Genomic DNA, 15,087 nt, shown 5'->3' with positions numbered 1-15,087 from the left:
ACGACCGAGAGGCTGTCAGGGATCGGTCCGACCGGGCGATAGAGCAGGTAAAGGCAGTTTTTTGTGTGGTTGTAAGTGTGGGTATGTGTGGTTTCACTAAATGAGTGTGTTGTTGCTGCAGATGGCACATGCCGAAGACATCGAGGACCTTGTTGGTCTTGACGGCGCGCTGCCCGAGGCCGCGGAGGTCGGTCCGGTGCCGCCGTCGGATGCCGGTGAAGGCACCTCGACGATCCCTGAGCCCACTGCTGCCGGCGAAGACCCCGCACCGGCCCCTGCGCCGATGGGCGAAGCCGCCCCGAAGGTGGTGGCCGAGCCGGCAGCCGATCCGGCAGCCGAAGACCCCACAGCCGTGGTCGGGCCTTCGCAGGTGGCTGAATAGGTGTTGAGGAGTGTGTAAATTTTGTTTGTGTGATACTGAACCTCGGTTGCAGCGCAGGTTCTTAGGTCTGGGCCTACGCACGCAACCGCTACTGATAATGATATTTTTGTGGCGGCTTCGACCGTGGCTGCTGATGATGATTCGTTTGGCTCTGTGTCTAAGTGTTTTGAGTCTGATGATTCTGGGAGTTCGATTGCATGGACAGAGGAGTTTTCAGATGAGGATTTGGATTATTTTGCGGCATTGGATGTGGCTGCAGCAGAGCCTTCGCCGCGCGCGGAGGGTTCCGAGGAACTCCCGGGTGCGAGTACTGGGTATAGGCGGCAGAGGGCGGTGGTGAAGCGGAGAGTGAGTGAATTGTCGCGAAGTGGTAGGCGTTATCGTAGCGAGGTGGAGAGAGGTCGTCTTCGCGTGGATGGGACTGGTAAGCGAGAATTGTTGTCCTCGCCGATTGGGGTGAGTGTAGGTGAGGGGGAGCTGCGAAATCTGTTTGAGGGTGAGGAACTGATGATAATGCTGTTCAACTACAGGGAGATGGGTATCATCCCGAAGGTTGAGCCAGTGTAATATGTGATGCCCTCGTTGTGTGTATGTAACCATAATTTTGTGTGATGAAGCTGTGCGCTTTCGTTGATCAGGCCGCTCCCGTAGGCGACTTCTGTACGGAGTCTTTTGGAAAAGACTTTGATTTTGCGTACCTATTATTCCGGCTGCACCCGTAGGCGACTTTTGCGCGGAGACTTTTGAAAAAGACTTCGATTTTGCGCGCCTATTATTCCGGCTGCGCCCGTAGGCGACTTTTGCGTGGAGTCTTTTGGAAAAGACTTCGATTTTTCGTGCCTATTATTCCGGCTGCACCCTTAGGCGACTTTTGCACGGAGAGTCTTTTGGAAAAGACTTCGAGGTTGCACACTTATTGTGCTAGTCCGGCTGCACCCTTAGGCGACTTTTGCACGGAGAGTGGTTTTGTGCACTTATTGTGCTAGTCCGGCTGCACCCTTAGGCGACTTTTGCACTGAGAGTCTTTTGGAAAAGACTTCGATTTTGTGCACTTATTGTGCTAGTCCGGCTGCACCCGTAGGAGACTTTTGCACGAAGAGTCTTTTGGAAAAGTCTTCGATTTTGCGCACTTATTGTGCTAGTCCGGCTGCACCCTTAGGCGACTTTTGCACGGAGAGTCTTTTGGAAAAGACTTCGATTTTGCACACTTATTATGCTAGTCCGGCTGCACCCTTAGGCGACTTTTGCGTGGAGTGTCGCACGCGAGGGTGGCCAGCGCTGCCCCTCGCGGTGACTTTGATGTGGTCGAATGCCGAAGTCCGTCGATGCGGTCTTTTTCGACATTGTCTTAATTTTTGCGGGGGATTTTTGCATGTATATTACATGGCTCCGCCTCATTAAAAACCTCACCCCTCGGGAGGAAAAGAGAGCGGGCCGGAATGATACTGTTTGGTGAATTACAAGGGCGTGTTAGCCCTGAGGATTCAAACAAAAAATTTACGGAGATTATCAATATTCCAGGAATGCTCTAGGTCTTCGCCGGATGGCGTTGTTAGCCTATACGCGCTGGGGGACGCCTTCGTCTTGACGATGAAGGGACCCTCCCACTTTGGCTCCAGCTTGCCCCGTGACTCTGTCTGAGTTATCCGGATGAGTACGAGGTCCCCTTCATTGAATTCTCTTTGGACGATTGTGTGGTCGCGCCATGCTTTTGTTTGAGCTTGGTATTTATTGAGGGCCTGCAGGGCGAAAACACGGTCTCCGTCGATGAGGTCCTTGGAAGTTGGTTCGTCTACGTCGGGGACGGCTGAAGTGCTTATCCGCGGTGACCCATGTTTTATTTCCTGTGGGGTCATGGCCTCCGATCCATATAGCAGGCGGAAGGGAGTGAACCCAGTCGCCCGACACTCGGTCATGTTCAGCATCCAGACTGCTTCAGGTAGCAGGTCGGCCCATTTACCCTTCTTGTCGTCGAGAAGCATTTTCTTGATGGCCGTGAAAATTTTGCCGTTGGCGCGCTCCACGACGCCGTTAGATTGTGGGTGATATACTGAGGCGAAGGCAAGCTTGGTGCCAATGGAGAAGCAGAAGTCCTTGAAGTCCTGGCTGTCAAATTGTTTGCCGTTGTCAACTGTGAGCTCGGACGGGACTCCGAATCGGCAAACAATGTTTTGCCAGAAGAATTTCTGGGCAGACTTCGATGTTATTGTGGATACTGCCCTTGCCTCGATCCACTTGGTAAAATACTCGACGGCGACGAGGGTGAACTTGAGGTTCCCTTGGGTCGTGGGTAGTGGTCCGACAATGTCCAGGCCCCAGCGCTGAAGGGGCCACGTGTGGGCGATCAGCTTTGTGAATTGTGAAGGGTTGCCCGAACGGGGGGAAAACTTATGGCAGGCTTCACACGACCTTGTGACTTGATTCGCGGCGCAGATCATAGCGGGCCAGTAGAAGCCTTGACGGATCACCTTGGCAGCGAGGGCCCTAGGCCCCGCGTGAGAGCTGCAAGTTTCGCTGTGGACTTCGCGCAAGATTTGGACGCCTTCTGTCTCGGTGACGCATTTAAGCATGGGTTGGCTGACCCCCTTCTTGTAAAGCTGACCCTCAATGAGTGCGAAGTCTTGGCTTCAGTGCTTGAGGCGCTTGGCCTCGTTGATGTCACTTGGATGGTAATATCCCTACAGAAACAGGGTGATTGGTGCTCGCCAGTCTTCGGTCATGATGAGGTTGACTATGAGGTGGCCTTCGGTGTCGTTGGTTATTTGTAGGCCCTCTGGGCTGCGGACGGCTGGCGTGCCGATGACATGGTAGAACACATCGGAGGGCAAGGCCTCGCCTCTGGCTGCTGCTTTGGCCAATGCATCGGCCTCCTCGTTCTTGGCTCGGTCCACATGCTGCAAGGTAAAGCCCTTAAATTGTCTCTCAAGACTGCGGACAGTCGTGAGATACTGCATGAGTGCGGGGTCTTTTGCTACGTAATCTTTTTCGAGCTGGCCGGTAACTACTTTGGAGTCTGTTTTGATTATGCATGTAGTGACACCGAGTGCCCGTAGCTTGCGAAGGCCGAGGATGACAGCTTTGTACTCTGCTACATTGTTGGTGCATATGTCGGACTCCAAAGCAAAGCTGAGGCACGCTGCGTATCTATGCTTGACCCCTGTGGGTGATGTGATGACTGCAGCTGTGCCTGCCCCCACATGGCACCATGCGCCGTCGCAATGGATGGTCCACACCTTCTCTGCAGGCGCGTCCGACTGCGTTATTGGCCCTGTCCAGTCAACGATGAAGTCTGCCAGGACTTGTGACTTGATGGCCGTCCTGGGCTCGAAGGTAATATGGTAACCGGAGAGCTCGGCTGCCCCATTTGGCGATCCGGACAGACGCCTCCGGATTTCTGAATAATTCGCCAAGTCCCCTGTCCGAGGTGACCCGTACCTTGAATGCTTCAAAATAGTGGCGCAACTTGCGCGATGCCATAACGACTGCGTAGGCAATTTTCTCCAACTCCGTCATGTTGCATTTGGAAGTCGTGAGGACTTCGGAGACGTAATAAACTGGACACTGCCGAGTTGCGCCCTCTCTGGCCTGCTCTTGGACCAATGCTGCGCTGACTGCGTGTGGCGAAGCTGCGACGTAGAGCAACAGGGGTAGCGAGGGGTTGGGGCTGGTAAGGATTGCCAACTCTGACAGGTGCTGCTTTAGTGATGCGAAGGCCGCCGCTTGCTCTGGTCCCCATGCAAAGTCTTTTGCGCCGCGTAGCGTTTTGAGGAAAGGTAGGCTTCGCTCTGCGGACTTGGAAATGAATCTGTTGAGGGCGGCCAATCTTCCTGTCAGACGTTGGACGTCTCTGGCTGACTGTGGAGGCGTCATGTTGATGATAGCCTGGATCTTGGTCGGGTTGGCTTCGATCCCGCGGTGCGACACCAGGTAGCCCAGTATCTTCCCCTGGCGAACGCCGAAGACACACTTCTCGGGGTTTAAGCGAAGTCGTGCGTCCCGCATGTTCGCGAATGTTTCTGCGAGGTCGGCCAAATGGTCCTCTTTGTTTTTGTTGGCGACGACAATGTCGTCCACGTACGTGAATATGTTCCGGCCGACTTGGCTCTCGAGCACTGTCTTGGTGAGGCGAGAGAAGGTGGACCCAGCGTTCTTTAGTCCCTCCGGCATTCTGACGAAGCAATACGTGCCGAAGGGTGTGATGAAATTGGTACTGGCCTTGTCTTCCTCCTTCATATATATTTGGTGATAGCCAGAGAAGCAGTCAAGGAGTGACATGACTTCGCATCCGGCCGCACTATCGACGATCTTGTCGATCTGAGGCAGCGGGAAATTATCCTTGGGGCAGGCCTTGTTGAGACTGGTGAAATCAATGCACATCCGCCACTTGCCACTCTTTTTTTGCACCATGACTATGTTAGCGAGCCACGTAGGGTAGGCAACTGGTTCGATGAAATTGGCCTCAAGCAGGCGGTGTACCTCGGCTTTGGCGACTTCTGTTTTTTCATCAGACATTTTGCGCAGTCTCTGCTTCTTCGGCCGCACCGAAGGGTCGATGCCCAGGCTGTGCTCGATGATAGTGTGAATGACGCCGACCAGGTCGAGGGCGGACCAGGCGAAGACGTCCTTGTTTTTGGAAAAACAGGAGATGAGTCTCTCCTCGTCATACGAAGTAAGGTCTTCGCTTATGATGACCGTTTGCTTGGGCGTTGCCTGTTCAAGGGGAACTGTCTTCGTTCCATCGTTGCTCTGCAGCTGTGCCTTTGCATGCTCGTTGGCGGTTGGGTGGGCAGCCTTAGGGACTTTGCGCTGCGTCGTAAGGCAGTGTACGTTCCTTTGCCCTGGAACGAAGTCTCTTTCAATGTTGCGCGCGGTCTGCTGGTTGCCATAGACTGTGATCATGCCTTGCGGACCCAGGATTTTCATGCACAAGTAAAGTCCGTGAATGGCTGCTTCAAACTTGTTGATGGAGCCCCGACCCATTATGGCGTTGTACGGGTATACCATGTCGACGATGTCGAAGGTGACCTGCTCACTTCGTGCATTGGGTGCTACACCGAAGGACAGGGGTAGCTCTATCTTGCCCACAGGAAAGGTGCCCTTGCCGCTGAAGCCATATAAGGGGTTGTCCGAAGGCTTGAGTAGGCTGTGGCTGATGCCCATGCGGTCGAAGGCGTGGAGGAAAATGATGTCCGCCTTGCTGCCATTGTCAACTAAGACTTTGTGCAGGTCCCAGCCTGCCACGCTGCAGTTGATTACCATGGCGTCCATGTGGGGTGCGCTGCGCAGGTCGACATCTCTGGCGTCGAAGGTCAGCGGCACGTGGGACCACTTCGTTTGCACGACTGGGCCGGTGACGGCGACGTGGTTGATACTTCGCTAGTGGTCCCTCTTCGGTCGCTTCGTGTCGAAGTCGACGCTGGACCCCCCAGTGATCATGTGAATGACTCCACGATACGGCTGATCAGCGAAGTCTTCTTGCTTTGGTGCTTGGGGGTGATTTGGGTGGTGGATGTTTGGCTGATGCGAGTGCGGAGGCTGGAGCGGAGGTGGTACGATTTGTACCTCCTGGTGGTGTTGGTATGCGTGGTTAGGTGGATGCTGAGCGGGGCCGTGGTTGTATGGTTGTGGGAGGTGGTGTTGATATGTATGGGCGACAACTCTTGGGTTGTCGGCGGGTTGTGCCTGGGACATCTTGTCTCTGGTGGCCTTCGTTTCCGGGCAGTCCCTTGTCGGGTGCGCGTAGTCTTCGCCGTGAAACAGGCAGTAAAATCTGCGCGGCTGCTGTGCCCGTCCTTGACCCCGACCACGCGTGCTATTGTCGCGGCCCTGGGGGGGATAATCTTGACGGCGAGGGGCCTCACCAGCGGGGTGCTGGTTGGCAATGGTATGCACCTGCTGCTGACTGCGGCTGTCCCGACCGGAGTCTGACTGCGAAAGTCTTGTCCACGTTCGGCTGGACTGCGGAGGGTCCTTGGGTTTCCTCTGGGACTCGACCTTGCGTTGGTGGAGCTCCTCGGATCTGGCATATTTTTCAAATAGCTGGTAGAGCTCCTGGAGGTTCTTGGGTGGGTCCCTGATGCAGTGGCTATAAAGGACGCTAGCCCGAAGGCCACTGATGGCGTAGTGAATGGCAATTTGGTCGTCGACCAAAGGCAGTTGTGACTTTAGAGTCAAGAACTTGCGATAGTACTCCCGCAGGGTTTCTTTCTCCAGTTGCTTGCAGAGTGACAGTTCAGCCAAGGCGTCGGTGTCTGGGCGGTACCCTTGGAAGTTGAGCAGAAATTTGTCCCGGAGACTTCTCCAGGAGTCGATGGACAGCGGGGGCAACCTGGTGTACCAGGTTAGTGCCGGACCTTCGAGGGCGATGATGAAGGACTTGGCCATTGTGGCGTTGTCCCCTCCGGACGACGCGACAGCGACTTGGTAGCTCATGATATACTGTGCTGGGTCGGTGCTGCCGTTGTACTTGGGGTAGGCCCCTGCCCTGAAGTTGGTGGGCTAAGGTGACACTTGCAGTTGCGGGGCTAGGGGACTCCGCTCATCAAGGTAGTTGACGCCTTGGAATGCTGCGGCGTGTGGGATGACGGGTCCGCGCTAAGGAATGAATAGGTCTCCGATTGGCGCGCATTGTTGGAGGGCGGATCGTGCTGAAGATCATGTTGGCCTTCGCGCTGCATGAGCGCAATCTCTTGCTCGAGTTCCTAAGCCCTCTGCTCCTCGTCTCGTATCATATGGCGCACCTTGGCCTATGCAGAGACATGTTAGCGCTTGGCCTCGAGGATCTCTTTCTGCTTCTGGAGGTTACTATTCTTGATGCGCAAGGCCCGCAGCTGTAGCTGTTCCTCTGCTGAAACACCGATGACTTCGCCATCCTCTGTGGCGTCCTCGCCCTCTAGTGGAGCGAAGCCTGGGGGTGCTTGCGGTTGTCCTCCGGAGCTGCAGGTGCGGAGGGTGCCTTCGGGTGTTGGTTGATCATTGCGCTGTCTCTTGCTGAGTGCATCGTCTTCGCAGGCTTCTTGGTGGGTGGTGTCTGCAAGGGCCTTGCCCTTTTTCTCGGCCAGCAGCGCTGCCTTCGCTGTTTCGTCAACGGTTGGGGCTGCCTTCGAGCTAGCTCTCTTGGGTGCCATCGCAGGTGGTTTTTTCTAGCACGAACGGTGGGCGCCAAATGTTGGAACTTGCTCTCCTGGGCAAGTTGATCCAACGGGGGAGTGAAAGTAACATAAACAAGGTTTCAACTCGAGATGGCAATTGCTCTCTCTAATCCAGCCTCTCAAGGGCACTGTACGGGGGTATTTATAGGTGCCTGAGTGCCCAACGTCTTGATGTAAGGACGCATGTACCCTCAGGCACCTAGACTATCCCCGGAATATTCCCATAAAGGAGGGTTACAGACTGTCATTACAGAAAAGCCATTACAAATCGGGCCCGTAACACACTTCTCCGTGCGGGGCCTGTTACAATGGGCCGAATCCCACGTGGGCCTCCAAGTCGGGTGAGGGCGTGGGATGGGGCGACGTCGTCGTAGGCCTTCGTCTTGTAGTGTAGAAGACGAAGGGTGGACCTCGCCAGTCGTTTTGCTTCCGTTGGTGTAGCGAGAAAGACGAAGGCTGGTGACGAGGGGTAGCGTCTTTGCCTTTGCCCCAACACCCAACAAAACAATCAATCAGTTGCAAAACCTCATCTGACATGCATCAAACTGGATCCCATCACCAAATCCATAGAGAAGCACTGAGCTACAGAGCACGCCCAATCAGTCCCCCGACCATGGTTCAAATAACAAAGTGCAGTAAAATCTGCATAACCCAGGCACATCAGCGAGCACAGATCCACGCGCGTTCTCCGAATCTAATGTCGGGGTACCAAGAGCAAAGTGCTAAAAGCACGGAACACATGGAATTCAAGCTCGTCAACAAGGGTGTGGGCTGCGGAATGGGACCTGGATGAGGGAGCAGGCCTGCTCGATGGCGAGCATGGTGGCCTATAGTTGCTGCGGATCGGGGGCGCCGCCGGGGAAGCCCTGCATGGCGGCGGCTGATCGCGCCTGAAGCGTGGTTGGCCTCCGCGATCGCCTAGCGTGGTTGGCCTGTAGCAGCAGACACCCATTGATGACCTTGTTAATCAGCCCATCATCGATGAAGGCGTTGTTGATCTTCTTGAACAGCTTGTACAATGCCTCGACCTCGCTCACGCTCAATGCAAGAATAACAAGCAGAAGCAACACAACCAAACAGGAAAATGATGACCAACACTGAGTACAAAAAGTAAAGGAACACCTCCAGCTATCAAAATTTTAAAACAATGTGAAGCCCTCAAAGAAACAGGACAACACTTCTCCATGCATCTAAAATGGGGTCAGCTGCTCTAATAAGCTTCGGGGGAGCGAGGTAGGGACGATACTATCGTATCCCGAACTCTTGCCGAGGGATCATGCCAGGAACAGGGTGCTCCCATCCGAGACAAATATTGATTGGCAGAGCGCTCCTTACTCTAGGTTCTCCCTATATAGTTGAATGAAACAAATTACAAGAGTAGCTTAGAATGGAATATCTGGCAAATATTTTAAAAAATTGAGAACGCTTATCTAAACAGGAGGTAGATGATTCATACATAATTCTAGAGATGCAATACATAATGCACAACCACATTTTATTTTCATGTTCAATGTAGCAACACAACTCGGTCCATTGCTCTTAAGAAACACAGGGCCTGACCTTATGCAAGATTATACACATTATTCTGGAACACAGCCGGTAAAATCTATTACAGTCAAAAGTAATATTGACACTGTCAAAAGCAATACCTAGAGCAAAATGTCATGGAAGGTTCCTCGCTAACTTTCGCAAGTTAGTCAGCTCTATTGTTGGTAAGGGTCGAATGCATTCCTTAATGCTATGAATTGTTTAGGTGTGATCTCCCATTGCCACGCAAACAAAAATGAATTGTTTAGGTGTCTTTTCCACTGCCACGCGTCAGCACCGGTGATAAGAAAGATATCAGTGAAACACGGAGAAGCTCTCAAATAGCCACGAATTTCAATAGAAAAGATTACAAAAATGGTCTGAAAGTTGCCAGTAGCCACAAGTGCATGCCCCAGAATCCAGTTGACCAAAAGTAACTTAACTGTAAGTGAATTTACCATACAAGTCGCCGATCTTGTGAGGCTAGAGATCCAATCTTGAACCAATAAATATAGTCACTAGATTGTCCTAACTATACATACAACTGCAAAGTAAAAGAAATGGCAACAGTTAAGATAACTGACAAAATAATAGCAAATGGGTCAGGTCAAGATATAATAAGATACAGATTTATATCAAGGATTCAATATGGTTGTAAGTGATATGAAAAAGGTAACAAATGCTTGCAAAAAGACAGTAAAAAAGCTATATTGTACGAGTCAGTACTCAGTATATATTTAAAGAATAGTTAGATGCCGGGTGTTGCACGCCTAGCTTCTTTCCTAAGGGAAGATGCCTCTTGTATCTTGACGAGTTCAGCATCCTATAGCCTCTGCAGAGCATGATCTGTGTGCCAAAATGGATATGCTTGATTAAATTGTGTGCTAGCTTCAAAGCAGCACAACAACATTATAAACATTATAGGAAGTAGCTAAAAGAAGATATAAAAAGCGACTTTTCAATATCGGCATTCTTTTTCTAGCTAATTCATCTTCAAAGTGTAATGCTTGAGCTTTTGCTTGTGCTTCTTGTTGCAAACTATTTATGTAATCTTCATCTTTTTTCTACAATTGATTTACCAGTCAACCACTGTCTGAAAAGAAAGACAAGCTTTCAAACATAGTTCAAAGTACAAAAATAAATGTTGTTATCGGTTGCTACAAGCTAAGCAACACCCATATCCTTGAAAAATTGTAGCGGTAGTGTCACTGGATGTACAACTGGGCAAGGTCCATCTCGTATGCCTTCTTGATGACCACCCTCTTAAGCTCGACGTCCATGGCTGCAGTGTCAGCTTGATTTTAGCTGGGATCTCAAACTTCTCCGGTCGTGCTTGCTTACCAGCCTGAAGAACAAGCAGTATCAGTAAGACCAAGTAATTATCATACAACCAGTGACATCATGTGGTACCTATTATGGCGGCAACATTTGATTTCTAAACTGTACTGCTATGAGCTATCATATACAGTGCCTTCTGTGAAAAATTGGAATGGAGAACAGAATGGTATTGTTCTATCTACCAGAAAATGCAACCATTACTGATGCATTAAGTTGAAGGAACAAACCTTCACCAAACCAGAAAAAAGTTGAGCAACCTGACATAGATCAAAAGGCACACTATAGAGCACTTGCAATAATAACACACACCCTGTAAATGTAAATGATAGGTCCAAATATAGAGCACTAACACACACATGAAATTGGCTACCAAGATCTACGACATTATATGAACTTAGGAACTAACAAAGTCATCTTCAAGTAATGTTTTGGACCATAATTACAAGGTGTGACAGAAAGCAAAACACAACAACATCCTTGTGCCATATAAAATTTTGGACCATAACTACAAGATCACATAATCACTTATTAAGTAACATGCTCGTACCAAAAATAGGAATTAAAAAAATGCCTCCAAACGTAGGAAATTGACATTCACCTTATTAAGGGCATACTGTCTAAATTAACATATGAAAAAATAAAAGAATGTCACAACAAAAGTACCTCTACTTGGATGGCCTTGCTCCTCCAGCATATAGATTTCAAAGCCTGCGAGATCTTGTCTCCTCTAGCTCTCAAATCAAATACGCGTACTTAAATGGCCTACGCACAGTAAAGAAATATATGAATCTGAATCCACAATCATTTGCCATTTAACCGAAACAAAAAGGTAATAGCAGTTTTCTTAAAACAGATAGACAGGTGTTTGGGTTTGAAATATGCACAGTTTGCACAACCCCAAAAGTCAAATGTTTTACTGTACAGATCCTCTGCAAGTATCCAACCGGTAGCAAATTTAAAAAACAAATAAAAAGTTTTATGTCAGAATAACCAGGCGAAGACAAAAGCAGTCCCAAAGGCCTTCAGCCTACCCCACAGCAAACTACGAATCATCTCCTACACATCTTGCGCCCTAACATTACTTATATTAGCCAAAACTTTTTCTTTCACGATGATTGATGCTAAAAGAGAAAGCATAAATCCAGTGAACAAAAGAGCCTGATAAAAGAGGGTGGCATAGTGCTGGTTTGATAAAAAAATATTATTGGTACGTTCACAAATAGACATTATTTCTTACCTTTGATACAAAGATGACATTACTGATATTCCTTGGGAAGAATCAACACAAGTACCTCAAGCTAAAAAGAAATGCCACATCGGCTTCAACTTCCTTCAGTCAAGCCCAAAATTTGCTAATGTAAGGTTCTTTCATAAGGTCATACCTGTGGGGAAGGATAAATGGTGAAACCAAGCTTGGACTTCCTGCCATAATCAACTGAAAGGCGCTCCAACAGCAGTGAACCAAGTCCAGAGCCAGTACCACCACCAACAGCATTGAACACCAAGAATCCCTGAAGCCCAGTGCAGTTGTCTGCAAGCTTGCGCACACGGTCCATGCATAGATCGACAATCACCATCCCAACTGCATTGAACCATAATTAGAATTGAACATATCCACAGTTGCAGAAGCATAGGACCAACTCCTATTATCTATTCAGACACAAGGTGAATTACCCGTGTAGTGGCCACGAGCAAAGTTGTTAGCTGCGTCCTCCTTCCCTGAGATGAGCTGCTCTGGGTGGAAGAGCTGGCGGTACGAGCCAGTGCGAACCTCGTTGATGACAGTGGGCTCAAGGTCGACGAAGATGGCCCTAGGCACATGCTTGCCGGAACCAGTCTCGCTGAAGAATGTGTTGAAGGCATCATGTGCGACGCCAACTGAGGTATCACTGCATCACAATCAAACCAGTGTTATAAAAAATGGATAGCAAGGAACTCCAATAACAATAAGGCACTAACCATTGGCATATGCGTTTAAAGAGAATTTATAGCCTACGAAACCTGCCTCCTTGGGGTCCTAAACAAGATTTTTCTATTATTAGGTGGAGCAGCATTAGGACAATTTTCTATGGTACTACAAGATCAGGCAAACAAAGAGAAGGGTGCTACTTTTAACAGAGGGCCAGATGAAACTCGTGAATCCAGGGAGATCCATGGTCTGACACTCATCAGAACATCCCAGTAAAATAAATAAATTAGATGACATCCCAGCAGATTAAATTCTTCAGATCTTGTGCCTTAAATTATTAAAGGGTGTTCATGATTATCAACACAAGTACCTCAAGCTAAAAAGAAATGCCACATCGGCTTCAACTTCCTTCAGTCAAGCCCAAAATTTGAAGCCCATAAGTACACAGGAACCCCATTTGGTTTACTTGAACGAATTTTAGGGCGCAATTCAATCTGCGGGGATGTCATATAAATAAATAATTTATATCTAAACTTTGAAAGGTAAATACACTATCCTTGTAAAATGATCCAAAATTCGAAGTACAACAAAAAATATACTAACCACATTGTCATTGTCGGCAAAACTTTGCCTTTAAAATTTTAGTTCAGCTTGCCAGCTACTTATTTTTTAACTGAAAGCTTTCCATGCATTTAGTACTGCAGCATTTTGACCACAACGGTTTAAATCGTCTCCTGAAATTCTAAGGTATTAACCAATTGCAGATTTACATGTATAGTACTATCGATTGCAATGCGACCCAAACAACATAATGAAGCGACGTTGGTGTAATAAGTGCGTGCAATTCTCGGATTGATAGGCACCTTAGCGTCGCGGAAGTTGATGAAGACCTTGCTGGTGCCCTCCTGGAGAACGAAGCGGGCGATGGCCGTCTTGCGACGGCCTGTGGCGGTGATCCGCTGCGCCGCGAACCTGCCCGGCAGTCGATGCTTCACATACTTTCGCAGCACGATTCCCGACAGGGCATCCTCCTCTACCTCCTCCTCGACAGCCATCACCTCCTCCATGGGCAGGCCCGCCTCGAAGGCTTCGGTGGCTTCGCCTGCGGCAGTAGGTGGAGCGCAGGCGCAGGAGCGGGGCTAGGTGAGGCTTGGGGGTGGAGGTCGATGGGAGGGAGAGGTGGGAGAGGGCGACGGCGAGGGAGGAGACGGAGAGCGCCATGCTTCGGACGGCGGGGATGCGAGCACCAATGATGGAATCGTGGGGGAGGGTAGAGGATGGGGAAGGGGCCTCAGAACACGGGTGGGAGAGGGGCAGGGGCACGGGACGGGGGCTCGGGTGGGGGCATGGCCGCGCCCTTGTTGCCCTTCTTCTTGAGGGACTCGAGCGCCGCGAACATGTTGTCAATGTTGAGCTTCACCTCCTCCTCTGCTCCTCCCTGTCTTCCCCACCCACCATGCTCCCTGACCGCGCGTGATGGGGCCCTTGCGAGGCGAGGCAACCTGAGCAGACCCTGGATCCAAGGATGGCGCGGAGACGACGAGGGCAGGGGAAGGGGCGTCCTTGCGAGACGACGGGCCCTTGCGCGGAGACAACGGGCCCTTGCGAGACGACGTTGACAGGAGAAGGGGCACCGAGGATGGCGGAGAGCGGGTGGGGGCGAGGATGGCGGACGAGGGCGAGAATGGTGGGGGCTGCCACAGAGGTAATCGGTGGCGAGTGGGGAACCCTAATCTCCGGATCGATGCTTCTCCTGCACGGCGGATGGTGGAGCGCGCGGTCAGGGTCGGCGGGGCGCGTGCCCCAGCAGCACGGCCACAGTGCGCCCCGCGTGATCTGCAGCGATGCCGCCGCGATGGGCAGGTCAAAGGCGGACCGCAGCCCTGCGCGCGACCGCCAGACCGGGATCACGGGGCGTCAATGGTGGTGGGTGGGCGGAGGGATCTCGTGGGTGAGATTTCCGCAGGCGGGGGGCGAGGTCGGGGTGGTGGATGTCGCGGGCGTGGGCGCGGCGGTGGAGATTGCGGGCGAGGCGGGGTGGGGGGAATCGGACGTGGATGCAGAACATGGTTGTGGACGCATACACTGCAAGCTTATAGAGTAGTATATATATATATTACTCTATATATATATACTACTTATTAAGGCTGCAATAGTAGTCTGCCATTCCACGTTCTGCCATTCTCTGTTCTGCCTTTCCGATTCCCTACTCCCCGCGCACAATCCATTCCCATGTTCTGCCACCATTCTATATCTATCGACTATCATTCTCATTCCCCCTCCCCACAAAGCCCATTCCCATTCCCCCGTACAGCAGACGCCTAGCTAAAATTAAAAAAATACACATGGCCCCAAGGGGATTCGAACCCACAACCTCTCAAGTAAATGCTAGCAGTAGCTACCACTACACCACATGTGTGTTTATATCTACATCTACAATAGAAAACACATCTACTACATCCCTCCCCAAGCCCACCTGGTACCCTTGCACAATGCGTAGTAGTAGATAAGTATCACCGAGATTCTTGAATTATATTTTTGGATAGAGGGAGTAGTATTTAAAGAAGAGCCTTGCATGCAATTTCTTTTGTTTGAATAATGTTTTCAACTTAAATTCCTTTTTTGCATGCGTGACATTTATTCTTCATAATATTTTTTCCATGGATCTGAATTGTGAGTCATTTTTATAAACCAATGCCAAACATGAATCCATGTTTTTTACTTGAAAACCCCGAACAAACACCATTAGCAGGAGGCACTCGCGTTGGGGTCGCTCATCG

At 50.5% G+C, this 15,087-nt stretch overlaps 1 protein-coding gene and 1 pseudogene across 1 annotated transcript; both read right to left on the bottom strand.

Annotated features, from left to right (window-relative positions):
- Positions 1-8,360: 8,360 nt before the first annotated feature.
- Positions 8,361-12,921, bottom strand: LOC118473216 (tubulin alpha-3 chain). Its single transcript, XM_035961985.1, has 4 exons — positions 12,911-12,921; positions 12,073-12,287; positions 11,781-11,980; positions 8,361-8,630 (listed from the first exon to the last, which is right to left on the bottom strand). The coding sequence occupies exons 1-4, from the start codon at positions 12,919-12,921 to the stop codon at positions 8,361-8,363; spliced, it is 696 nt and encodes a 231-aa protein (XP_035817878.1).
- Positions 12,922-12,999: 78 nt separating this feature from the next.
- Positions 13,000-13,528, bottom strand: LOC118473215 (30S ribosomal protein S9, chloroplastic-like; annotated as a pseudogene).
- Between the last annotated feature and the right edge of the window lie 1,559 nt (positions 13,529-15,087).

The sequence above is a fragment of the Zea mays genome, chromosome 8 (genome assembly GCF_902167145.1).
Source record: "Zea mays cultivar B73 chromosome 8, Zm-B73-REFERENCE-NAM-5.0, whole genome shotgun sequence".
Lineage (NCBI taxonomy): Eukaryota > Viridiplantae > Streptophyta > Magnoliopsida > Poales > Poaceae > Zea > Zea mays.
This window is presented reverse-complemented; position numbering and strand designations above follow the sequence as displayed.

Bases quoted from the DNA above. Each gene is read 5' to 3' on its own strand.
- LOC118473216 (XM_035961985.1), bottom strand. The intron at 11,981-12,072 runs GTAATTCACCTT...GGTTCAATGCAG, and splicing joins TGCTCGTGGCCACTACACGG to TTGGGATGGTGATTGTCGAT. The intron at 8,631-11,780 runs GTATGACCTTAT...TTTTGTACTCAG, and splicing joins CCATTTATCCTTCCCCACAG to TGTTGGTCATCATTTTCCTG.